Source organism: Lutra lutra, chromosome 4 (genome assembly GCF_902655055.1).
Source record: "Lutra lutra chromosome 4, mLutLut1.2, whole genome shotgun sequence".
NCBI classification, from domain to species: Eukaryota; Metazoa; Chordata; class Mammalia; order Carnivora; family Mustelidae; genus Lutra; species Lutra lutra.
The window spans coordinates 190,155,188-190,180,423 of NC_062281.1; the positions used below are offsets into that span (position 1 = coordinate 190,155,188).

The following is a 25,236-nucleotide window of genomic DNA, read 5'->3' on the forward strand; positions in this document are numbered from 1 at the left end:
ATATCTAGTTTACAAATATTCACAAAGAAATGAAGCTCTTTCGGAATGGAGATTGCTGGCTAACAGGATTACGGGGCCGAGCGCGCGGCTGTGCCAGCCCCTACATGGGCCATAATGCGATCCCTGTATCTGCCTTATACTTAGCCTGAGCCTGGCCTCGGCCCCTCACTCCACCACCTATTCCCCTGCTCCTCTCGGCCCTTTGCACCTTCTCCATCCCTGTGTGCCCCCTGCCCGGACACCCACCCATCCCTGGCCCATGGCCTCTTGCGGCCTGGCGGACCGTCCCGTGCCACAATGTTTCCTGCCCACACTTTGCTCACTCGACGCCCTCCCCGATACCCTCCCTCTGTCAGCCCGAGCAGTGCACTCACACGCAAACACACGGACTCCATCGCAGGTGCGAACATGCTTGTTCACATGCACACACAGCCCTTTGGCCAAGGCTTCCGTGCCCTGGCCCAGTCGCCTCGGAGGGAACCAGTTTATTGGGATCCTGGGGTGGGGTGCAGGAACAAAAGGAGCTTTGTTCAAGTTTATGTGAAAGTTACAAATTCAGAATGAGAGCAGATAAAGCCTGAGATACCTGGTGTGTAAACAGGCTGGTGAGTGAGAAGGCCCCGGGCTCGGGAGGGATAGAGAATGAGTGGGCACGCTCTGGGGGTGTGAGGGGACCCGGAGCCAAGCGTGGAAGCCGTCCTGGGGAGAGCTGACGGTTTTTCCTGGACTCATGTGAGGGGCCCAGTGGCTGGGATTTGCCGTGCACAGCTCCGCGTCTTCTCTTGGGGATGGGATGGAGTGCGTGAGGAGGAGCTGGGGCCTCGAGACCGGGAGGAATTGAGGCACTGGGCTTTCCGTGACCTGAGTCCTGGGCACAAATGTCCTCACTGTGGCCTGGCCTTAGGGTCTAAGAGGTGTTCCCTCATCGGGGTCCTCAAGGCAAAAATGAGCCATAGCCTCAGAGATGGCAGAGCTCTGGGCCTCTCCCCTTCCTACAAGCACACATCCAAAGAGAAAGAAAGAGGGAGAAGTCTGGGGACCCCTCCATTATGCAGCCTCTGACTCACACCTCATGACCTCGATGCCTCAGCCTTCTTCTCAGACTTTCTTAAATCATAACACACCAAGATGGCCTCATTCTCTGTGCCTCTCTGGCCTGTCCTCTGCTCTCGGGTGAGGCCTCTTAAGCCTGTAGTGGCTGATTGCGCCTGTCGCCTTGGCAGAACAGAGGCTCTTCGGGCCACCCACACCCCCCTCCACCACTGTGCTTGATGGGTGCCTCCAGCTTTTGTCCATCAGAGGCCCCAAAGTCGCTGCGCAGCCAACCCTCTTGGCCTTGTCTAGGTAACTGGAAGTTACGCCCTCCCACGCCCCAACCACCAGCAGCAGAAGCCCAGAAGGATACTTAGACACAGCCAGGAGGTCGTGTGGGTCACATATGCAGGGGGCCTCCCATACGTGCATCATCAAATAAACCCAGAAATCACCCCTCCACTCCTCTGTGACTCTTACTCTGCCTCACCCCAGCTGCCCAGGACTGGGGTTCGGGACCGAGTCCCTGTTGTTACAACCCAAAGCCGTAAACCTTGCTTTGGGAGAGTCGTGGGTGAGAGCAGCCAGAGGCCTGTGTATACTCTGGAGTAGTCCTGGACACGGAGTCCTCCCTGAGATCCTGCATGGGGAGCAGAGCTCACGGTCTTCTGTGCGTGATTGCCCTATACCAATGCTTGTCCTGCTCTCCGGATAGCATAAGGCTTGGTTATGCAGGGTTTTAAGGACAGGGGACTGTCAGCAAAGTGTCTGGGCCTCTCTAGTTACTTTTCCTACAGAGGAACAGGGCAGGTGTGAAGGGTGGAGGGTTGCATGTGGCAACCAGGAAAGGGGCTTGCCAAGAAGGCATCAGGGAAGGCAGTCAAATAGGGAGGAGATGATGCTAACTCCCTGTGAAGCCATTTGGAACTTAAAAAAAAAAAAAAAAGAAAAAGAAAAAAAACTAAGAAAAATAAGGGGAAAGTGGGAGAACAAGTAGATTGGTTAGTCTCTGACTTCTTTGCCCCAAGGTTTCCCTGAGCCTCTCCTTTTGCAAAATAGAAATATTGCAACAATAGGCCAGTGCCATTTTGCTGAATGCTGCCCAAAGACCAGAGAAAACCCAGGGTCTAGTCCCTTGCCCTAATTGGAGGCAGTGTGGCCTTTCCTAAAACAGGAGGAGAGGAAGGTGGCAGCGTGGAGACACAAGTGACAAAGAGCTTGTGACAGTGAGATCTAGGTACTGTACTAGCAAAGCTGCCCATGTTCTTGCTCACCTGACTGCCTCCTTCCTGAGCCCCCCCCACCCCGCCACATCCATTGGGTAACTTGGATCACTAAAATTTAAGGAATTTGGGTAACTTGGATCACTAAAATTTAAGGAATTTCAACGTATCTGGCCCTAGCAGGGATGTCTGGGCACAGAGAGACCCACCAAAGTACTTTCTCTGAGAGAAAAGGAGGAGGGCCAAAGAGAGCACAGGAACCCTTGTCCAGAGATGAGATGGCAGACAGGAAATGTGGCCATTGCCCGAGGGTCAGGTGGCAGGAGGCTGGTTCCTTGGTTCAAGGGTGCTTTTCCCCTCCATGCCAAGGTTCTTAATGAGGCAAGAGGGTGGGAGGGAAGCCCAGTTGATGGCATGGATCTGTGGTGGGAGCTTGGACTGTAGGCTGCCCAGCGGAGTGAGGTACTGGCTGCCCCTCGGGGCCCCATTGCAGGGCTGGGGGGCCGAATTGGGGCCGAGGAGGAGGAGAAAGACCCCGGGCGGAGAGCAGGGATATTTAGGCGGCCTGGGTCGGCTCGGTCGGCAAGGCACCAGCGCCCATTTCAAGGGACAGCCAAGCCCAAGTGGCGGAAGCTAGGGGTCCTGGCTCTCCTTGGAACCTGCTGCAGGTGGCAGGCAGAGCTGCGCGAGGCCAAAGCGCGTGTCCTGTCCCCCTTCCCGCCCCCCACCCCGCCAGGCCCACCTCCCGGTAGCCTCCTTGCGACTAAAGAGCCCGGCCACCACCCCCACCATGAGAGTCGGGTAGGAGGGGAAACACAAGCCCTGGTACTGCCTCACCTAGAGCCCACAGGGCACTCGAGAGGGAGTACGGGGGCGCGCGACCGAGCAGGCGCGACCCCGAGGCGCTCACACCTGCGTCCGCCCTCGCGGAAAAGTTTGCGCGGCCGCGCGCCCCGCGAGCCTTGGGCCGGCCGGCACCCGGAGCGAGTCCGCGCGCGGCCGCCGTCGAGGGGCGCGCGCGGGGCCGGGACCCGGGCGCGCGAGCCCGCCGTTGTCCGGCCAGAGTTGGCGCGGGGACGCGAGCGCCGCCCGCCTCGCCCCTGCCGCCCGGGTCCGCGCGCCGAGTCCCCGCCTCCCTCCTCCCGAAGTCTAAGGTTTGGGGAATCACTGAGCCAATGAGGCGGGCCGCCCGAGCGGGTGTGCGGAGACGCGCGCGAGCGCGCACGCGGCGGGGACGCGCGTGCGGCGCGGCCGGCGGGCGGGCGAGCGCGCGCCCATTCACTCCAGCACCGCGGCGGGCGGGCGGGCGCGCGCGCGGGCGGGCCGAGCTCTGCTCTTTCACCTGCCGGGGCGGCGCGGCTCGGCCCGGAGGAGGCGGCGCCGCGGCCGCCCTGCCAATCACCTCGGCGCCTGGCAGCGCCCCCGGCCGCTCCCGCCCGCCCGCTCCCTCCTGCCAAACTGTTACCCTGAGTGTTACCGTCAGGAGCAATGACATCAGGGCTTTAAAACAACTTGTTATTCGGGGAGTAATCAGTTGCAATTAGGCATTAATTAAGTATTATGAAAGTTGATTATTTAAGTGAATTCGGCTTTCGACTCTCCGACTATGGTGAGTACGGCAGTGGGGCGGGGGAGGGCAGGGGGCGCCGCCGCGGGGCTCGACCCCGGGGCGGGCGGGGCCGGGACGGGACGGGCGCGGGCGGGGGGCCCCCCTCGGCCTCTCGGGCAGCTCGGGCCCCCAGTCCCGGGCCGCGTCTATAAATAGTTTCTCTTTTAGTTTAATAAACTCGAGAGCCGAGAGGAGCTGCTCCGAGTGTGCAATGCCGGAGCGTGAGAGCGACGGGGGTGGGAGGGAGGGAGAAACTTTCGCTCTCCCTCCCGGGTCCCCCTGTCACTGCCGTTCGGGTCCCGGGGACTCGTCCGGCCCTCGCTGGGGGTTGCGGCGAGCGGAGGGGGGCGGGAGAGGGGTGGCGGGGGCCACTGCGAGAGACTAAACAGATGTTTTTTCTTTCCCCTTCTGTTTTTGGCGTTCCTCGAAGAGTTTGGGACCAAAGAGAGGAGAATGGATCTTGGTACAGGTACCGGCGGTGGGAACGAGGGGGAGGCTCTTTCACTTTTCTTTCGGTTCTTTTACGGAAGTTAGTATTTTTAGCCCAATGAAGTAGCAGCTGAGCTGGGGGTGGGGGCTGGCCTGGAGAGGGTCTGGCGCCCGCTGCGCTTCTCGCCCTGGTTTCTGGATTGCGAGGCTTCGGATGATGTTATTGTTATTATTTGTTACTTGCTTAGTGGCTGTGACTAATTTGATGCTTGTCATTATGAAAGAACAGAGGGGAGAGGGAGCTGGGGGGCACCCAAAGAGAGGATTTAGGGGGTTTTTGTGGGGGTTTTTGTTCTCCGTGTTTTTTGAATGGCTCCGTGTTTAGTGTGTGGTGTGTTTTTCTTTTTCTCCTGCAAAGATTGTGTGTCAGGCTGTGGGGTGTGTGTTTTTATTTTTTTAGTGGGGGGTGGTTTAGTTTTTGAAAGCAGCGTCCTGTTGGGAAAGGTGGTTAGTCTGGTTTCGGGGCGACTGTCTCAAGGTAAAGGAATTTAATTTATTTGGGACAAGGCTGTGTCGGATGATCAAGCTGCTTATTATGGCTAATGAGTATTTTTCACCTGAGAATCCGTGGGATGAGGCTGCTGTTATCAGTTCAAAGTGAGGGGCCCAGGACTCTCTCCCATCCCCCTTTTGAGCTTCCCCCCAGGGGATACACCAGGCAAACTACTAAATTTGGACTCTGGGTTTTGGGGGGCCTAGTATGGCACCTAGGCTAGGGTTCCAGATAGCATGATGCTGGCCTGGAGCAATTTATCCTGATACGTTGGTGTTTTTTTCAGTTTTAATCTAATTTTTTTCAATATTTTGCTTCTCTTCCCATCTGGGGTTCCTGAGGGGGCACCTGAGGCCAGAGTGAGGTTTACCATAGGCTCTCAATTAGCCCTCTTTGTTGAAACCACATTGTGACCAGGACCCTCACATCCTAGCCTGACAAAAGCCACCGTCGTCTTCTTAAACGTTTTTGAAAGAAGTCTGTAAGAAACAGGCTTATCATTCATTGAGGCTGATCTCTGAACCCTTGTGTCTCATTTATAGAAGGAGAGGTGGCAATTGGGTTGTTGTTTATAATGGGCTCAAGTTCATGGCATTGCCCCTTGGGACCCATGAGCTGACATTTGACCTTCTGAGGTCAAAGGGGAGTAGGCAGAGAGAACAGGAAGGAGGCAGCACTGTGGGGCCCAGGGTGGGTGACATGGTGGTCAGCTTTGGGAAGTGGGTGTGTGTTTTGTGGGGAGGGAGATGGCTCAGAGTTTTGTGACAGTGTCCAACCAGGTGCGATCTCGGGTCTGTGGAGGGCCTCAGGACCTCTGTGCCCAGGGAAGGTGTGACACCCCCTGCTGGGCAAATCAGTGAAGGTGTCTAAGGCCAGTGCTGCCACCCTGCCCCTCCCTGGCCTCCACACCCCAGAGAGGCAGTCCACCCCCACTCTAATCAGGTGTCTCATCACCTCCTTCCCTCGGGCCCCACCCCCTTTCTTCAGAAAAAGGGCCCCCACCCAACCAGCCAAGAAGCAGTCCTTACAGATGGGCCTCTGCTTGTGGGCGGGCACAGTGGACCTGGGCATTACTCAGCTGGAAGGTGGACCCTCCTCGTCTTCCTCCCTCTAACTTGGCTGCCAACTAGAACAGATGTCCATCCTCCTGCCGTTACCCCAAACAGTGCCTCCCAGTCTGCTGTGAGCGCACGACTCCGAAGCCGACTGGAGAGAGAGCCTACCGGGCCTGCATGTGCAGAACCTCTTAGAGCATCTCTCCTGGGCCTTAGGGAGACTGACTTCTCCCAGCACTCCAGGGATAGGCTCTGGAAACTTTTCCTAGAACCTGGAAGAGCCACTGAGATGGACTGCTACGTTCTCTAGCTGGAGCAGGGCTCTCCCCAGCAGGGCCCAGACCTGTACTCTGGCCACTCAGTGAGGGGAGGTTTGGGTGTCAGAGTTCTGACTGCTTCCTGGAGGAGTCATCTGGTGAGACCATCTCAGCCTTTTCTTTGAATTTGGAAGTTTCACTTAATTTCAGAACTTCAGAAGAAAAACATTTTCTCTCTTCACAAAAAAAGGGAAGCAGGTGGGAACTCTGAGATCCCCCTCAGAGCCCATCTCTGGCCTGACTCCGTGCTCGCCTTCCCTCAAGATCTGGAAGGTACTTCTGGACCCAGCCATGGCCCGTGGTTTCACTACTGGCCAGGGTTCATTGCTGGGACTGTGAGGGGCTCTCTTCTTTGGGGGGACCCTGGACAGCTTCCACCAAGAGCTTCTGTAGCACAGGACAAGACTGGAGGCACAGGCTCCAAAGAAGTTGCTGGCACCAGGGACCCTACAAGCCTTGGATTACGGGTTAACATTCTGTCCTGCCTCGGACAGGTCCAGGTCCTGAAGCATTCTGTTCAGAAGCCATTCAGTGGTGGCAGAACCTAGGCTTCTCAGGAGGGGACAACAGGACCTCAGGACCCTTAGGGGCCATGTGGACCCCTATTCCCCCACCATAGTTCAGCCAAGGGCTGGATCAATCTGGACGTCTTTAGCAATAAAAAATGCCGATGTCGTCCTAATTCACCAGGCCCCGAGATGACAGCAAATTTACATTTTTTAATTAAACTAGCAGCCAGTTTTTATGAGAGGGGGTTGGGTTATGCAAATCAAATGGTTGTGTACGGAAGATTAGGAGAGTTTGGGAATAAATTCCACAAATGCTAATAAAAAAAAAGGAAAGGGAAAGAGAGGAGGGAGGGAGGAGAGAGAGGAAGAGAGGAGGACATAGTTCCATTAGGCCCTTTTAGAGTGATTTCCCTGGGGGAGGGAGCCGGGCAGGGGAAGGGAGAGGGGGAGGAAGCTTTCAGACACAGGTAAATCCACCCTGCAGTTGGGAAGCTCCCCAGGGTTAGGCCCCACTAGGCTGATGACTCGGCCCCAGCAAGACTGGAGACAGGGGCACAAGGGCCGTGAAGCAACAGTGAAGCTTTGGGAAGGACCTTGCCCTTGATTCTCAGGGTCTGCTTGTAACTGCCCGTACTCTGCCCAGGGAGAGCATGAGAAGAAGAGAGGCTGTCCAGGGCTAGAGCTGTATGTCAGGATCCAAGCTAGGCCCTGCCAGGTCAAGGGCCAAAGAGGCAAGAGAGTGAGTTCAAGGGGATGGCCACAGATGGAGGGCCAGAGAGGGGTGGCACTGTCCACTTGGTAGTCTTGGGGTCAAGGTGAGGTCAATGGGAGGAATTGGGGCTGCTCACTGAGCCAGGCCTGCTTCTTTTTCCCTCGGATAAGCTCTGCTGGAACTCTGGGCCAGGACAGCCCTACCCCCACCCAACCCCCACGATTACATCCCTGGTCCCAGCCTCAGTGGTGGAGGAAGCCTGAGCAGGTTGTCCTCAATTTTCCTTCCTCAAGCCTTTACTTGGCCAGATACACCCACTCGACCAGTCTAAGCTGGGGCCAGCCCCTGCAGTCAGGCTGTGCACCGGTTCTGCCAGTCTGCCGCAAGGGGTGGGTGCCATCTTGGCAGGAAGGAGCAGTCAGAGCCAAGGACAGAATGGGCTGACTCGGAAGTAGTGAGTTTCCTGGTACCATTCAAACAGAGGCTGGCTGTGACGTGTGGGGACTGGAGCATCAGATGACCTTTAAGGTCTCTAGCTCTCCAGCTCCCAGCTGGATCTTACTGGGAAGCTTGGGTGGGGGCAGTTCATGGCTCAGGGGAGCGGGGGGGCGGTTGAGGGGATGAGATGAGAAGCACATGGTTTGGGCCTTCTCTTTGGAAGAAGGCATTTGAGACCCGGGGCTCTGGACTGCTGGGTGGCCCTCGCACCAGCCCCGGTCCTGGTTGTGAGACGTCAGAGCAGAACACAGGATAAAAGCCCTGGCATAACCGTTCTTACAACAGGAGGCAGAGGCAGCAAGGGCAGATAGATCTGGAAGGATCCCTAGGAGGGCCCCACCCTGGGCCGTTTATTCCTGTAGGGACCAGCCAGGAGAACCCATTAACTCTCCTCTCCGAAAAGGGCACTGGGGCCACTTAGCCAGACCTCTTTGCCGCCTCGCCATCGCTGCCACTGTTTGCCCAACCCCCACGGCCAGGGAATCTGGCTGAGTTGCAGCTTGGGTTTTATGATGGAAAAATAAAATAAATGGAGACACCTTTGGAGGGCTGAGTCACGCAGCAGCATCTCCTCATTAAAGCTGCTGCCCCTGGCTCAAGTCCCTGGGCTGGGGATCGGGTGGGGCCCGGGAAGATTCTGGGCGCCAGCTCCTCCGCCTGGACCCTGCCAGGTTAGGGGTGCGCCTGCCCCCTTCATCGGCCTCCTCTGGCAGGCCAGCCATGCTTAGAGGGGTCAGGCCGTTTCTCCTCCCCACCCCCAACCCAGGGCTCCCAGCCTTGTCCTTCACCACTGCCCTCTCTGAGCTGGTTTTTAAACCTTGACCACCCTGGCAGGGGACACATCTCCTTCTCATCTTTGGGGTTGGGGAGGGCAGTGGTGGAGGAAGTTGCTCTCTAGTATTTCCAGCCGTTGTGGGTCCCCCAAGGCAAGTAGCAGCTGTCCCAGGGTCCCTGGACCGGGGTACAGCAGGAGGAAGAAGGAGCAGGGGAGGAGGAGAAGGCTGGCCAGCCCGGGGGCAGAGGACGGCCTGCATCCCTTGGACCGATTGGGAAAGTCAGCCACTTGGTCCAGCATTCACCTTCTGGCTGCCCGGTGGCATCCTCGGGCATCATCGCCTCCTGCGTTCATCAGCTCATAGTGTCCCCTGTCTGGAGGAGACCCCGTGCAGGTGGTGAGGCTGGCAATTCAGAACGTGTTAGGGAGAACCTACTAGAGTTGCCGCAGCAGCGAAGCCGCCTGGTCCTTCCCTGTCCTTCCCTGCCGTCTGGTGGAGGGAGACAGGTGTGTCCATCTGCCATCAGGGGCAGAGGAGCACAGGGCGGAGAGCCCCAGGAGCTCTGTGAAGGAGCGGCCTTTGAACTTGGTAAAGGATGGGAAGTAGTGGGACAGAGGACATAGGCGGGATGTTCCCTGCACCCCCCAGCACCTTCTGGACTTCACACGGCCTTGCTTCCCTTGCCTTCTAGTCCCTGGCCACCCACCCCTCTCGCCCCCAGAAGATCTCCTGCTTCCCATTGTGCAACCACAGCCTTCTGCCCTTTTCCTCCAGGCCGCCCAGCTCCCTAAAGGCAGGCCCCCCTGCCTACTTCATCCCTCCTCCTTACAGCCTCATACCCAGTTGGCCCTGGAAAGACATAGCAGATAAGAGGCTGGCTGGGGGCCTGCACCTCTGAGGATCTGGTTAGACCCACGGCAGGGGTGTGGACGTCCAGGTGGCACTCAGACTTCTGGACCTTGGCCCCCAGAAGGTCAAGCAAAGTGCTTGCTTCTGCTACTCCTGCTTCTAATGGCCACCATTAGAGTTAGCTCTGTGTTGACATCCCCTCCCAGCACTCGGTCTGGTGCTGGTCTCACGCCTTCCCACTGTTAGTGCTGGTGGAATTGATTGATTGATGTACCTCTTCGCCAAGTGCCTCCCGGCTTCTTAGTGGGGGCAGAAGGAGGCAGGCAGGAAACATTGGCCGGTTCCCCTGGGACCTGGGTTTTAGCTCCTTGAGAGCTTTCTATAGCCTGGTTTACAGGAAGGAGTGGGGCTAGGATTAAGGATGACACGAAGGGGGTCCAAGGATAAAGATAGGCATTGTATGGTTAGATGGGGGCCTCCATTAGCTACTCACTGTGACTCTGGCTTGGGCCTGGGAGGGTCTTTGGTGCCTGCAGCCTGCTACCCTGTGAGGGGCAAGTAGGCAGTGACTGATGTACGGTCTGGGACTCCACCGTCCCCCCTGCCCACCTCCATCTCCCCCCAAGCAGACCTCACAGCAACGTGTCCATCCTCTGCAGGTCCTGGTCTCAGGACCTCCCAGGTCCCAGGAGCCCTCCAACTAGGTAGACCATGTGCCAAAAAGAGGGCCCAGCCTGCATTGCCGAGACCTCGGACCTCTGTCCCCTGGCGTGGCGTTGGGGCCCCTCCTGAGCTGGCTGTGGTTCTTAGAGCATCCCATAGGCTGCCTCCTGGGGCTTCTTCTGGCCCCACAGTCTCGGCTGGTCTCATGGGCTGCAGTCTGCTGAGACTCTCCTGAAAGCCAAGAGGGCCCTCCCTGTTGCCTTCTGGCCTGAGGCTAGGGCACTGACTGGCTTTGGGGGAGCAGAGGAGTGGACGCATTTGTGTTGCCAGAGACCGGGGATTCCCAGAGGAAACCTTCTCGAGCTGAGCTTTAGCCCACATTGGCCTTTCCTTATAGGGCTTTCGGGGGACCCCCCCCAGGAGGGAATGTGCTGCGTGCAAACTGGCGATGAGTAAGTGGGGGTCCACCACCTCATGGCTGCCGGAAGTACATCTCCTTGGCTAGATCATCACCTGCCTGTAGACCAGGGCCTGCCTCCCTGTCACCCCCTCAGCCCAAGGCCACAGCAAGCCAGGTGGGCTGCCTGGGGGAGGGGTTGGCCAGGTGCCCTGCTGCCCAGCAGGGGGCGCCCCAGCGTATCTGCCCTAGTTCTAAGGACGAGGATGCTGGTCCCCTGTCTGGTCTGAGCCTTCTGGCCGTGGGTCGGGGGAGGGATAGCCTCCTCTCCCCACCCCCAGAGGTTCCTTGGCTGAGTTTGTTTTGCCAGGGTGACCTGTTTAATCATCTCATTTTCTGGTGGCCGTTTATTCCTCGTTTCCACGGTTACGGCCCCATTAAGGGGAGAAGCAATAAGGCAGCGAGTCAAACAGGTAATAAAAACATTAAGGCCCATGTGCACTGAGGGAGGGCGGGTGGGTGGAAAGGGGGCTCAGTGAGGTGAGACGGCCCAGGGAGAAGCTGAGGTAAGAGGCCTCTGGCCTTGTCCTCCAGAGGCCACCAAGAGGGCTCCTGGCCGGTGGAAGCAGTGGACCGCTCACCGTGGCCTGGCTTCTGAGCTGTACCCTTTGGGGGCTGAGACCCAGGGCTCGCTCAGAACTGTCCCCAGCCCTTGGTGCCCTGGCAACAGGCTATATGTTGGGAAGTAGCACAGGAAGGACACCCGTGAGAGTGACAGAAGCCTCCCCCAGGACTCCTCCGGCCAGGCTGTGCAGCCCGGTTGCAGGCCTCACCTCGCCCTCCCTTGGTGGGGGTGGGGGATGATTTCTGACATTGCTTTGAGCACTAGAACTTTTTTTCTGCCAACTTTATCAGAAAGCATATTTGTGGTGAGTGCTGCTAACAGGGCCAGTCTGGTGAGTAAATATTCCTGGTGTGGACAGCCCCGTGACCTTGAGAAGGAGGAGCGTCGCAGGGGGGCCAAGGGCATGCAGGGTAAAGGAGACTGAGTGGTCCCAGTGCTGTTGGGGGGCCCCCTAGGATGGGGTGAGGAGGCCAAAGTGTTTGGGTTTGGCCCTAACAGTCTCTTCCCAGCAGCGTGGTCTGCCTCAAGCTCAAGTGACACTTGGCTCAGGCTGGCGTGTGTGACTTTCCCGCTGGTGGACTGGGCTGGGAGCCCTTGGTGTTGCTCCCACAGAGGAGTTTCTGGCAGGTTCTCCTCTGGGCTCCATAGAGACGCGGCCCTCCCTTCCTTTCAGAGATGGAAGCTAAAAGGAAAGTCAGCCTCTTGCCAAGGCCATCTGCACCCAGGGGCACATGCCTTCTTCCCTAGGGGCCTCCTGAGTGACCCCAGCCCCTCTGGGTGGCCCTGGAGATTGACAAGTGAGCAGCCAGTCCATGGGGCTGACCGGGAGGGGTGGGGGAGAGACGGAGTCTTCTTCAGCCGGGAAGAGCGGGGCTCCGGGGCAGTGCTTATGCGTGCTCGAGCCCGTAGCTGCTGCCCCAAAACTTTGGGTCAGTGGCTCAGAGAGAAGAGCAGGGGCCCGTTGGGGGCGCCTCTGGGTGAGGAGCGCCTGCTTTTTCTCCTCAGTGCCCCGATCCTTTGCAAACTCACCGAGGTCTGCGTCTCCAATTTTTCATTTCAAAGTTGATTTCTGACTCGAGATGGAGAAAGAGAGGAAGGTCTGGGAAATGGGGGAAACCCTCTGGCTGGGAAGTGTGTCTTGGGAGCGGACCTAGATGAGTTAATATTCCGAATCAAACAATTAAAAATAGAAAATGTGCCCGCGGTCCCAGCTGCTGAGGCTTTTCGGCAACTGCCACCGGGAACTTCACGGGGCAGGTGGTGCTGGAAAGGCGTTTTTCCACAAATAGCGAATATCAGACACTACTGCGCGCCCCCCACCAACTTCCTCCCAGGACCCAGGACAGGTGTCTAGGGGCTCCCAGCTCTCCCTGAGCTCCCCTCATGGCCTGGAGCCCGGGGTCTGTGCAGCTTCAGGGCAGCCCTTCTCCCCTGCGGGGCCCAGCCACAGCAGTGAGGTCATCGCCAGATGCCTTGCTAATTGCTTTAAGAATCTAACTTAAAATAAGATGAAAACTTATATTCCTGGGTGAGGCGTAATTTCCCATCGAATAGTAAGTTAATGGAAGGGTTATACCAGAGGGCCTGGCTGGGAGGCCGTGTGCTCATCGGATAAAGCCAAGTGGCTTGGGCAGAACAGGTCTAGAGTCGGGGTCCCCTAAACCTCAGGCCGGGCCCTGCCCCCCGGCTCCTCTCGCGCTTCACCATGGCCTGCTGAGCCAAGAGGACACGTCCCATGCGTGCTCAAGTCCCCATCAATGCTGGGGACCGGCTTTTCAAAGCCCTCAGGTGGGAGAGGCTCAAGTCTGATGTCCCTCAGGCTTGAGAAGGCTCTGGGTAGTCAGTTCACCCAGGAGCACGTTTTGGGCATCAAGAGAGCACGTCTCTTGACACCCAAGAACACAGAGCTTCAGGAGCACTTTCCAGATCCCAGCATGGTGACCAGCCGCCCTAGTTCGCCCAGGACCAGAAAGACCCACATCTTGTGAATACCTGAGTTCTGGAGGCCGGTGGACAGGCTGATTGACACGGCCCCTCCCTTGGGGTCCCGGAGAGCCCAAGCACCTCCTGGACTAGACTGCTCTCTGTCCAGGATGGGTGATTTACGACAGGCGCCACCTAAAACCCCCAGCTCCTAGGGCTGCTGCCTTTGGCAAGGCACGTGTGAATTCAAGCGGGTATGACACGAGCCTTCCCAGGCGGGACAGGGTCCCAGGCCGGAAGAGGCACTGCCTCGGAGCCTCTGCTGGGTGCAGGAAGGGACTTGCCCCTCTGCACCCACCTCCATGCCCCGCCCCTTTCCGCTGAGCCCTTCCCCCTATGGCAAGGATGGGCTCACGGGGCAGGATCACGACAGCAGAGCACCTGCAAGTTTACCTAGTGCCTACCCGCCTTCCGAGAGATCCCGAGCTCCACGTCTAATACCGCAGTCCCCGGGAGAAAGACAGGGAGTTGTCCTGTGGCTCAGAGACAGGGATAGGTCAGGGAGTGGGGCTGCCTCCCATGGGGAAGAGAGTCTTGCCGGAGGACCCCTCTGCTGGCAGCCCAGTCCTGGATATCTCCCGCGCTGTTGGGCCCACTGCCCCAAACATCTCTGGGTCCTCCCTAGATCCCGCCTGTAACCTGTGGCACACCCTGGGCCTTCCCTGCAGAATAAAATGCACTTTTTCACACGGTTGCATTTTGAGCTTTTTGGAGGAAGCCTCTCCTCGAGGCACTCGTTACTGCCTTTCTCCTGAAAAAGGGACTCCCCTTCTGTTTGCAGGGAAGGGTTGCAGAGGAGTGGGAAAACATCCTGACTTGTCTCTTTGGTGAAATGAAAATGAGCAGACTGGACCCTGGGCCCTTCAGGAGGAGAGTCTAAATGAATGGGCATTCCCCTAGGAGACAGGACAGCAAAAGTGTGTTTGTCAGATGTGTTTCTGTGTACGAATAGACTTCGCTGGAGTGAAGATCAGGATGTTCCCATGGTTCACCAGGAGACGCTTGCTGCTCAGCGAAGGGGCGCATATCACCATTGGCCTTCACGGCTTCTAGAAGCAATGGGGCCTCCTTGGGAACCATAGAGGATAAACTTGCTGCTGTCCCTGCCTGGGGTTTGAGCCCAGGGGCTGTACTGAGTATGGCAGGTGTAATCCTAGAGAGGACCCGCTCCTTTCCCCGTGTTGCCCACGCTGCTTTCGGAGGGAGGGGAGCGGCCCGGTGCTCTGGGGCGGACTAAGTCTGCTTGAGTGGCCTCTTCCAGGCTCCTACCGCACACCTATCCCCCGCCCACCGCCACCCCAGAGGAAGGAATTATGGGGCATTAGGACTGAGAATTCCTAGTCTAAACAACTCAGGAAAGCATGTTCCAAGAGTGAGCCAAGCCGGAACCTCAGCTGGTGTGAGCCTGGGTTGTAACTACGCGGACAGGAGCTGCGAATGTTCCGTGTTCTACGGCAGTTGCTGTTCAAGCAGACTGATTGGGGAACTCCTGCCTGTGGCGATCTGAGCGGGCCCTCCTCTGTTCATCTTCTCTCACCCCTGGAGGAGAGGGAGTGAAGCTGGGTTAGACAGAGGGGACAGCCGGCCAGCCAGCTCTAGAAAGGCCAGTGGACGGAGCAGGAGACAGGAGACAGGCAGCCTGGGGACACCCAGCCCCCGGCCAGAGGGTATAGCTTCTTGCTCAGTCTGCATGGGCCCCTTTCCCTGGACCTGCCTGATTGGAAGGGCCACTTTGGGGGTTCCTGGGAGGCCTTCAGATAGGTGGGGAATGACGTACCTCCCTGGAGACCCCAGGGCAGGGCCAAGAGCACAGAGAAGGAACCCAGGATGTTTTCTGTTTCGGGGTCCCTTGGGGGCCCAGGGGCAGCTTGAGACAGGCTCCTTGCAGGGAAGGTGTTAACAAACAGCAGGTGATTAAACATGACAAGCGGTGACATTTCTGTGCAGGGTTCTCGGTCCCGGCAATGCCAAGAATGAAGCTATAAACCCTGACATTTTGTGTTATGCACTGAGAGGTTTTTAATAGACCTCTCTCTCTCCTCCCCAGTCAACTTCTCCTTCCCTCTTCTCCCACACGTCGTAGCCACTGCCCCCACAGAAGCTTCCTGCCTCTCCATTCAGCCTGGCCTCAGGGAGCCTCCAATTCTGGGGTCTCTGCTGGCCTTGGCCTCTCCCTCCCTCACCCTGGAGCTGTTCTCCTGGGCAGGGCCAGCTCTCCCTGCTCTCCCAGCTCTCCCACTGCCCTCCACAGCCCCTCCCTCCGCTTTGATCTCTCCCCGCAGCCTACACTCCCTTCTCCTTTTTTTGGGTCCTGATCTCACAGCCTCACCCTCTGCTGTGGCTGTCCCGGTTGTTTGCTGTGGCAGGTGTCTGTCCCTGTGCCCTCTTTGTGTTAATAACATTTTCAGACAGACTTGAGAGGGGCTGCAGGGAGGTGGTGGGGCTGTGGATGGATTTTCCCCCCATCTTTTTTCAATTTCTTTTCTCCTTTTTGGGACAGAGACAGGAGGTGGAGGGAGAGCCGGGCAGCACAGTGCAAACAGTTGCTGGATTGATTCCGAAGGGGCCTGGCTGGTAACAGTTGTTCCTCTCCCAGAGAAATGTTGGAACAACTGGGGCCTCTTTTGTTCTCCAGGCAGAGCCCTGCGAAGGGCATTTGGAGGTGAGCCTGAGGCACAAGAGGGTCAGAGACCCAAAAGCTTCAGCCTCTGTCCCACACCAGGGAGGAGAGGTTTCTAGAGCTCCACGGGCCTGCTTGGTACAGAAACCCGGCCACAACCCCCCACCACCCCGTCCCTGCTCTTCCCCTAATGAACTTAAGAAGCACTTAGTTTTTTGTATTCATTCAGTAAATATTTATTTGGGTCAGGCGCTCTGCTAAAACAGTAGTCCTGTCCTACAGATCCTGCAGTCTAAGGAGATAGAAGGGTCATTAAGAAAGTCCTTACCAAAGCTGCACACGAGCAGGGCATCAGGAGAGGATGAGGCCAGGGCCCTACAGAGTGTGGTGATCTCGGAGGGCTTGCAGGAGGAAGTGAAATTTCTCCTGGGATGTCGGAAGGATGCATGGATGCATGGAGGTCCCGGTGGGATTAGCTGGGCCCTGAACTGAAGGAGGTTGTGGGGGTGGGGCTGCTGCTGTTCCCTGTTCCACAGGTGCTGGCTGGCGGGCCAGGGCTGGGTGGTGAATTGTGCCAGCCCACTAGGGCCGTGCTCCTTCAAGCTCTGGCTAACTGGCCCGGGACTTGCTCTTCCAGCCACCCTCCTACCAGGTAGACCTGTCTGTGCCAGGGACAGTGCTTGGAGGCAGAGCAGGAATGGGCTCAGCCCTGTTCCTGGGGTATGGAGAGTGGCCCGGAAGTCAGCAAGTGCCACGGAGGGGTGGGCTGCTCCCAGTTCCTCCTGCTGATGCCTCGATGAAGAGGGGTCAGGAGAGAGTGTGCAGACCCACGTGGGGGGCAGAGCTGCTGCAGGAGCCCAGGGGAGTCCAGCTGGGACTGTGGCACGAGTCCGGGTATCTGCTTACTACCCACCTCTTACCTCCTGCACCTGCTGGCCTCCGTGAGGCCCTTCTCGAACTCACAGCTGGCCTTCCATGGTGTGCAGAATGCTCCTAGGCTGGTGTGTCTTCCCCAGGAGACTCTGAGCCCTCTGACACCTGGAACCGTGCTCCCCGAGTCCCTAGGGCCGGCCGGACTCTGGGAAGTATCTGCCTGTAGGTACTTGGGATGTATCGGAGAAACTCAGCTGGGCTGTGAAAGAGGAGGATGTGCACTGACCCTTAGAAGTGAGGAGCCCAGAGACAGAGCAGGGCGCCCCTGGTGTCCCAGAAGCCAGGCTCTGGGGGTCCAGGGTCAGTTTCCTCACCCAACCTGAGCTGGCCCCACACCCCAGAGTTATTCAGCCATAGAAATGGGGCAGCCATAAGGCCCGCTGCCTAGAAGGGCCTCACGGAGCCTTTAGAGTGCTTCCTTCCCTACCTTGCTCCACCTGTGCCCAGAGGTCAGACCCGGGACACCTTGCCTCCATACCTGTTCCATGAGGAGGACCAGGTTAGCTCCCGGTCCGGTCCCGTTGTTAAATGGTCCAGGGCAGATTTCAGCCGTAACTCCCCATCCCCACCCCATCCCCACACTGCCTTTTTGCTAGATTTGGCCTGGGTCCCATAATGCCACCCCTTGTCATCCACTTCTCAGAGTCCAGCCAAGACCCCAGGAAGGTCCCAGAGGGTCAGCCTTCCAGGCCCTTGGGCAGGCGAGAGGAAGGAGGCGTGCAGAAATGGGAGAGGAGGGGAGTCCCAGAGCCAGGACTTGGCCCCCTGCCCCTGTAGATCCGGAGCCAGGTTTTACTGTAATCCCTACATCCTGTTGCAGATCCTTAATCAGCTGGAGCCCAGGTTGGGCCGGACCCTGTGGTGACACTCAGGGCTGTAGGATGGAAAACCTGAAGTGGAGCTTCCGGAGTTGGGGTTGGGGGCTGCGAGGAGGAGGCAGGTGGAGGGGAGGAGAAGAGAGCCAGTGCAGGCACAGGATGTGGACAGAGCCCAGCGCCGCCACCCACCCGACCCAGGCTGGGGGTGGAGGAGCAGCTGTTGCAAACTGGGAACCAGGGATATGAGAGGACGATGAGGGGCCCACACGGGGCCCCCTGGAGAACACTGGAGTCTGTGGGGGCTGCTTGCGTGGTCTGTTAGCACCATTGAGACAGCTGGCCCTGGAGTCGCTCAGATAGTGAGCAAGGACTCCAGCCTGGAGACAGCAGGGAGGGGACCTGTGGGTGCTGTGGGTTCCAGGGGTCTCCACCCACCAGGGCCTAAGTGCAAGGCAGGAAGGGCTTCTGTCCTCCCAGGAGCTCTGCTTCCTGAAGAGGCCTGAGGCAGGGGACTTAGAAGGGTCCCATGGGGGGGCTTGGGCGGCCAGGGGACTAGGCTCCTCCAGAGAGCAGCAGGGGCCCCTGAGCAGGAAAGCGGGATCCCAGGATCCGCCATTCCTTCAGCCAGGAGCTGCCAGCCCCAGGGCCCTGGCTGTCCAGCCCTGCTCTGCTCGGCACTCTCTGAGTGAGTCAGGGGAAGGGTTGGGGGCCTGGGGGCGTGTACCCCTCCTGGACCTCAACACTGCCTGCCCCCCACCCCCAGGAGCAGTGGTGGAGTGGGATGGGGGAAATGCCCAGACCACAGCCAGCCAGGGAGCACAGTCCAGGAGTGGGCTGGCTGGCAGCGGGCTGGCAGACGGGCGTCTGTCCTGCCAGGGGCCCAGGCTGGCTATGCAGACAGCCTCTTTTCTATATGGAAATGAAGAATTTAGGCTAATGGAGCTCAACCATCTCTAATTTTGCGATGGCAGGAGGATTTTGATTGAAAGTAATTAAGCAAGCTAGCTGTAAAATTAATTAAAGCAAAAGGGGGGGATTTTTTATTGGATTGGATAGCGATATAGCGTCTGTCAGGCGGGGGACGGATGGGGGTGACCTGAATCCTCTGCCCTCCCCCCTCCCACTCGGGACGTTTATGTCACTTTAATCTCCTTACAGCGGCTGCTGTGCATTTGTTTGAAATAATCAAGGAAATATGGTCAGAAATTGTCAGCTTTCAGATCTAATTTACCTGACGGCCCCTGCGCGAGCCGGCGCAGCCCGGGGAGTGAGCGCGCGTGAGCAGGCGGGGGAGCCTGAGTGGGCACAGAGGACACCGGGCTCTCCAGCCCCCTCCCCAGACCCAGGTCCCCTCCCAGGGCAAAGGGAGGGGCTCCCCAGGCCTGGGGCCACCTCCCTGGGACAGGCCCCCACCCCACCCACCTGCTGCCTTCCCCTTGAGCTGTAACCAGCTTTGGGTTTAGGGCTATAGGATCAGGGAGGTGACGGTAATTCCTTACTCCAGATGGCTGACAACTGCTAAACCCCTCCACCAGGGCCACAGTTTTAAAAATACTCCTAAATTAGTCCCCTCATGTCGTTGGCAGCCTCAGCAAGGGGATTGTGGAGATGGGCTGTAGGGAGGGTGGGACGGCAGTGTCCCCCATGGCACCCCTCTGCCACCTGCTGCCGTCCCAACCTTCTCGCCCGGGGCTGCCTCTCTCACAGGCCTTTCCTCTAAATCCCAGAACGGTGCTTGGCCCTGTTTTCCCCTTCACAGAACAAATCGCAAGTTCTGGGGGTCTCAGTCACTGCAAGAGGAGGGTCCCCTCCCTCGAGCACACATGCTCCCCACCCTGAGCCCAGGCAGGCTCTCCCTCAGATGGCCACCCCTATGTCCTGCCCCTTTTCCAGGGCGTGAGCCAGGGCACATGCACCCCTCGCAGGCCCTGCACCCTAGAAGTGTTGGTTCAGAGCCATTTGGGGTCCTTGCCCAGGTGGGCCAGTATGGGGTTGAAGCTTTTCCAGCAGGGAGCCCTTGTGGGGTTTGGGGCCAGTGGGTCCTGGATCAGTCAGTCTGCGAGGGCTGCAGAAAGTTCCCCTTTAAAGCACCAATGGGGAGCAATTTGATCTGCTGGTCATGGGAGGGGCCCAGGTGGGGAGCTGAGGCTCTGGATTTGTCTGGTCCTTCCGAGTTAGTGACATGGGCTTCTGACAGACGAGCCTCTCAACCTCCTGGGCCTCAGTTCCCTTCCAGTTCTAAAGTTCTATGCAAATCTAGGGCAACCTGTGCTCTGATTGGTGCCACCCTTGGAGCTCCTTGTCCAGCCAGAGCTCCTTGCCATGCCCCTGGGATAAGGGAAAAGGTGGAAGATTCTAGAAACAGAGCAGATTAGGATGAGCAGTTTTCTCCCAGGTTGCCCCACATTACAACACACCTGTTAGAAGCCCACTGGCCCCACCTGCCCTCCTTCCAGCAGTCCTTATCCTAACCCTGACTGTGTCTGCCGGCTCCACCCCAGCTTTGGTGCTGGGTGACTTGGTGGGGGGCCTCCTCCAGGAGCAAGGGGGGGATTGAGCCCCTGACTTCCTTCCAGGCTGGCTCCCAAGCTGAGCCGCTGGGGGATTGGGAAGCATCGCCTGCCCCCTTCTTGAGCTCTCTCTGCCTGACCCTCTACTCTACCATGAGTCACTCATCTTGGGGCAGGGGGTGGAGCCCCAAAGCACTCTGCCCAGGAAAGAGGGGGAGGGGAGCCCTTCTCCTACTGGCTCTTCTCCACATCTTCAGGGCAAAGTTCTTTGTGCCTAGAGCCCAGGTGGCAGGGAGGTCATTTGGGCCCAGCACTCCCCTAGATGTACCTGCGGGAACTTGGTGAGAGGCAGGGGCATGGCCCTGCACCATGGGGGCCACTCAGAGCCAGAGTCCCTGCCTTTTTTGCCTGCCAGCTGCCCAGGAACTAGATCCCAGGAGACACAGAGCTAAGAGAGCATATCTGGCACCGACCCAACGCCTCACCTCCACGTGTGGCTGTCAGCAGCTCACGTCCGCCCCCATAGCTGTGATGCGGGGGAACTGGCCTGGGACCCAGTGCCAGCGACCCAGTGGGGCTGCTTTCGCTGGGCCAGGGGCTGGTCTTGGCTTGGTGCTGATCTGGGCCACTGGGGGCAGCCACCACGGTGGAGAGAGGCTCCAGCAGAGGTCAGATGCCCAGGCAGGCCTGGACAGGTTGGTGCACTGAGGCACAGGGAGGCGGAAGAGGCCAAGAGAAGGGTCAAGAGTGCTCTTGAGGGAGTCATGGTGTCCCCAAATTGGCCCTTTGCTCTGCCCTTGTGGGAAGAACCGCAGTTGCGGGTGCTGTACCCAAAACCGCTTTGGGAATGAATTCTGTGTGGTGAGGAGAGGTGCAGGGGCTTCTCTGGGAAGGACAGGCATAGGCAGTGGGCACGGAGGCGAGGTCCTCAAGACTAGCCCCGGGCTCTGAGATTATAAGGTCAGAGAGAGAGAGAGAGAGAACGCCCCACAGCACAGCCCAGGATAGCCCAAGGAGTCTGGGAGAGGGATGAAGTGAGGGCATCTGGGGGCTGCTAAGTCCGAGCAGCACCTGGTTCCCGTCACCTGGCCCGCGTTTGAGAACACACATGCACTGTGGCCTCCAGGGGTTCCCACCCCCCCCTTCCTCCCTGGTCCCCACGGCTTTAGGAAAAAGCAGAACGTGCTGGCCTTGTCCAGGTGGAGCCCCTCCTCTTTCCAGGGCTCCTTCCTGGCTCTCTGCCATCCCTATGGCCAGGTGTCTGAGCCTCTAGGCGGAGCTTGTGCAGGGAGAACCAGAGAGGGTGAAGGATGACTGGCTTGGCCTTGGACCAGCCCTCCGGGCCCGGCTCCCTGAGGCAGTTTCTGAGTGAGGACTCCCCACAGCAAGGCCCACCCTGGCCTTGATGGCCCCGGGCTTCCTCCCTTTGGGGCCCAGCATGAGTGGGCTAATCTCCCTGCCACCGAGTGCAGAGACCAGGGTCTCTCCCCTGAGTCCTTGCTCGTGCTTCGTAGTGGCCAGAAGCTCCCAGAGAGATCTGAGGGGTATGTGGTGCTCCAGCCACAGGAGCCAGGAGAGCTACCTGACGGGGAGAGGAGCCCAGAGTGGCCGGGGTCCAGCCCTGGGAATCATTCTCGGCAGGGTCTGGTGATGCCCTCAGGGCTCCCCCAGCCAGGGCTGCGCTGGAGTTGGCTAGATGTGACCAAGGCACTGGGCTCCCGGAAGTGCCTGGGGCCAAGCTGGGCTCTGGTATGGCAAAGCCTGGGCTTGGCCGTTTCCTGCTGGCGTCAGGCCTTCTCTCTCTCTCCTGCTCCCGGGGTACCGACCCTGCTCCTCTGGGTCTGAGGGGGTGGGGACGGTGATCCCCCGCACAGCTCCGCGTGAGCGTCCTGGGCCCTGCTTCCCCTCCCTCCAGTCTGGCCAAGCTTCCTTACCCCTCAGGCCTGAAGCCTCCCTGGCCCCGGCCCGGCCCCGTCCTCCGTCCCCCCCGGCTTCACAGTCGCATTTTGCTGCCAGCACAGGGCACTGAAAAACTGCTGGCACTGCCAAAAACCCTGTGTGCGCTATGACTCCCCAAACATCCCTTTATTTTTATTGTTCTGTTAATTACTGTTTAAACTTTAATAAGTCACTTCGTCAGGAGGGGGGACCTGCCGTGAGCTTTTCTGTGCAAACACGGGCCCGGGAGTGACTCGGGTGTAATATAACCCTTTATGCGATGTGGGAATGTTTAGATTGTAACAGAAACTTGTTATTTTAATGACAGTTGTGGGGGGGCATCTGAACACAGAAGGGGCGGAGGGTGGGCTCCCCTCAGGTCCCCACCAAGGGCTAGGGTGGCCTGGCGACAGCAGGGGTGCCCCTTGCTGCTGCCTCCAAGGATGCTGAGGGGCCCTTCCTGGACTGCCAAGGGTCAGGCCCGCCCAGAGGGAGAGATGCTTCCCAGGAGATGCTCCGGGACTCGAGGGCGGGAGGGCACTCGGGTCTCAGTAGCCTGGACAGCTGAGGGCCCCAGGAGTAAAAGGGACTTTGGGGGTTGGGAGAAGCAGGAGGACCCAGAGTTCCTAGAGCTTGCGGAGTCTGGACTCTCTGCCCTGCCCGCGTCTGCCCCCAGGTCTGGGAGGGAGCAGCCCTCCCTGCTCCCGACACAGGGACCCTGCCCACAGTCACTGTCCAGTAAAGGGGCAGGCCCCACGTGCTCCATGGTGCTGTGCCAGACTGGTCACTCGATGCCATCCTTTCAAGAGCCCTGTTTCAGAGGAGGACACTGAGTTCCAGGGCAGAGCAAACTCTGTCAGAAGTGGCAAGCTTTAAGAGGAGGACCGAGTTTCTGGTGTCAGTTTGTCTGATCTGGATGCAGCCAGAGTCCCAGTGCCCAAGCATGGGTGTTATGGGAGGGCCAGGCACTGTCCGGCAATGGCAAGGCAAGGAAAGGCTCCAGGCTCTGTGCTGGGAACCGGGACCATCCCCCTCAGTCCTGGGGCAGGGCTCTCCACTTGGGCCCCTCCTCCTGCTTGCCATAGGGAGGAAGGGCTGCAGGGGGAAGGGGACATGGAAGTAAGGGTTATCCCCAAGACTGGGCATAGGACACGTGCCCTCTTCCTCACAAGACCTGGCTCCATCTCAGGGAGTTGGGACTCAGGCCTAGGGTAGGGGCAATGGTAGCCAGGCCGCCCCTCTTGCTCCAGTGCCCCCCATCCTCTCTACCCAGAGGCACTCCTGTCCCATCCCCCCTTCCAGAGCAGGAGATAACCTGGACAGGGAGCCTTTCTCCAGCATCTGTGAGTCTCCTGCTGGGGTCTGAGGGCATCTGGGCCTGGTTTCCTACTTTGTCTTCACTCAGTCCCTCCATCTGCCTGCCCATCCATCCATCTGCCTGCCCATCCATCCATCCATCCATCCATCCATAGAGCTAAGCTTCTGCTCTGCGCCAGCACTGGGTGCAGAAGGGCAGGAGCCCCATGATTGCCCTCAGAGGCCCATGCCTGGTGGGGCTGGTGAAGGCGTGTTGGGGGAGAGTACAGCAAGGGGCACTGCTCTCTGGTCTGCCCAGGTGTTGGCCAGCCAAGGCAGAGACCCTTGCTCTCCCTCTGCTCTCTCCCCTCCCTCCACAGGCTGCCCCCACGAGGGCTCCTCCCTGACCCTCCCAGTGGGCAGGGCCAGAGGTTCAGGGCCCAGGCTCCCTGGAGCTGGAGGCGAGAGCCCCCCAGATGGCAGCGGCGTGGGTCACGAATCGCTGAGGTTTTCCTTTTCCGAGCAGCGCGTTTCCCTAAATTGTCTTTGACTGCGTGCATGGGTAATGAAAGTTTATGCCCTTGTTAGAAGGACAGGCGGCCAGTTCCAGTTAGAACTGGGGCTGTCTCCCTGCCAGCCCCCCCACAGCCCCCCTCCCCAGCAGGAGAGGGAGCAGGAGGAGCACAAGCGTGTGTGTGTGTGTGTGTGTGTGTGTGTACGCGTGCGCGCGTGTGTCCCCGCATGCGTGCACACACATACACCCCCGCCCCCCTGCCCCGCACCCTGGTGGATAAGAAGGCTGTTAGGGGAAGGGAGAGGGGACAGGGAAAAAAGAAAAAAAAATTTCCATATTTGTGTAAGTTGCTTTAAAAGCATTTTATCATGTCATAAAAAAGGGAAAGTACTCTCAGAAATTGATCCTCTCCGCCAGCCCATTGGACAGAAGGACGTTGGGATGTTAATGGCCATCCTGCTCCAGGGTGGCTTATTAAAAAATTTATACATAAATGCTTAAAATTGCATAAATTATTTAAAAAAAACCAACAAAGTAAGCAATTTGAATTCCCTCTTTTCCTCCCCTTCGCTTGGTCCCCCTTCTGCAACCCCCCTTTTCCGGGCCCTCGGCATGGTCCTTCCATTCCCGGGGGCCCCCACCCCCCTCCTCGGGGCTCCCCTCCTGTTCCTTCCACTTCCCACCGCACCCCCAGCACCGTCCACCCTGCCCTCCTCTGGGCTTTCCCAGCCTCACCCACAAATTAACGGAACAGCCGGCCCACCACCAGACACTCACATGCACACGCACTAATAAAAACACCACTAATAATGGCCCAAATCGCAAAATTAAATATTAAGGCCAGAAGAGGCGGACGTGGAGCCGAGCGCTGCCACCGTAGCCGAACTTGGAGCTGATGAGTGTGTCTCTCACAGGCGTGGAATGTCACCCACACATCCCGGAGACTGGAGTGGGGAGTTTTATGATGGTTTTTCATTGATTTGTTTCCCCAGCGCAGCTGCCGACCTCTATTGAGGGACAAACATAATCAGCACTGACGCAAATTAGATGGTTATTCGTTTTGAAAATTGACAGAAAAACAATAAAAAAGATGAAATGCTCCCAAATCAATAGATATAATGAAATTCAAATAATCCGAGAGATGAGGTCTCCATGGCAACTGATAATGTGGAAAAGAAAACAATTTAATAAAGGACAGACACACTTTGAAAACAGATTGGGCCCAGGGAGGGGGGCGGGCTGGCGGGCGGAGGGCTGGAGCGGGCTGGCGAGTGAAGGATCACTGTCCGTCCCAAGGACACCCGCCATAATTAAGCGAGGCTTTCGGCCCCAGAAAGTGCAGATTCAGGTTTTAATACACAAAATTATTTCAGGAGC

General features: G+C 58.2%; 1 protein-coding gene across 3 annotated transcripts in view; it reads left to right on the plus strand.

Moving 5' to 3' along the window:
* CASZ1 (castor zinc finger 1) overlaps window positions 1-25,236 on the plus strand; it is a 145,600-nt gene that overhangs the window by 88,030 nt on the left and 32,334 nt on the right. For 2 of the 3 annotated variants that reach the window (XM_047724983.1, XM_047724985.1), the window contains exons 1-2: window positions 3,702-3,864; window positions 4,295-4,333. In XM_047724983.1, the coding sequence (XP_047580939.1) occupies window positions 3,816-3,864; window positions 4,295-4,333 (88 nt within the window). In that variant the 5' untranslated portion in view covers window positions 3,702-3,815. Of the gene's footprint in view, window positions 1-3,701; window positions 3,865-4,294; window positions 4,334-25,236 lie in introns of those variants that run through there. The other variant, XM_047724984.1, reaches the window with a different exon arrangement.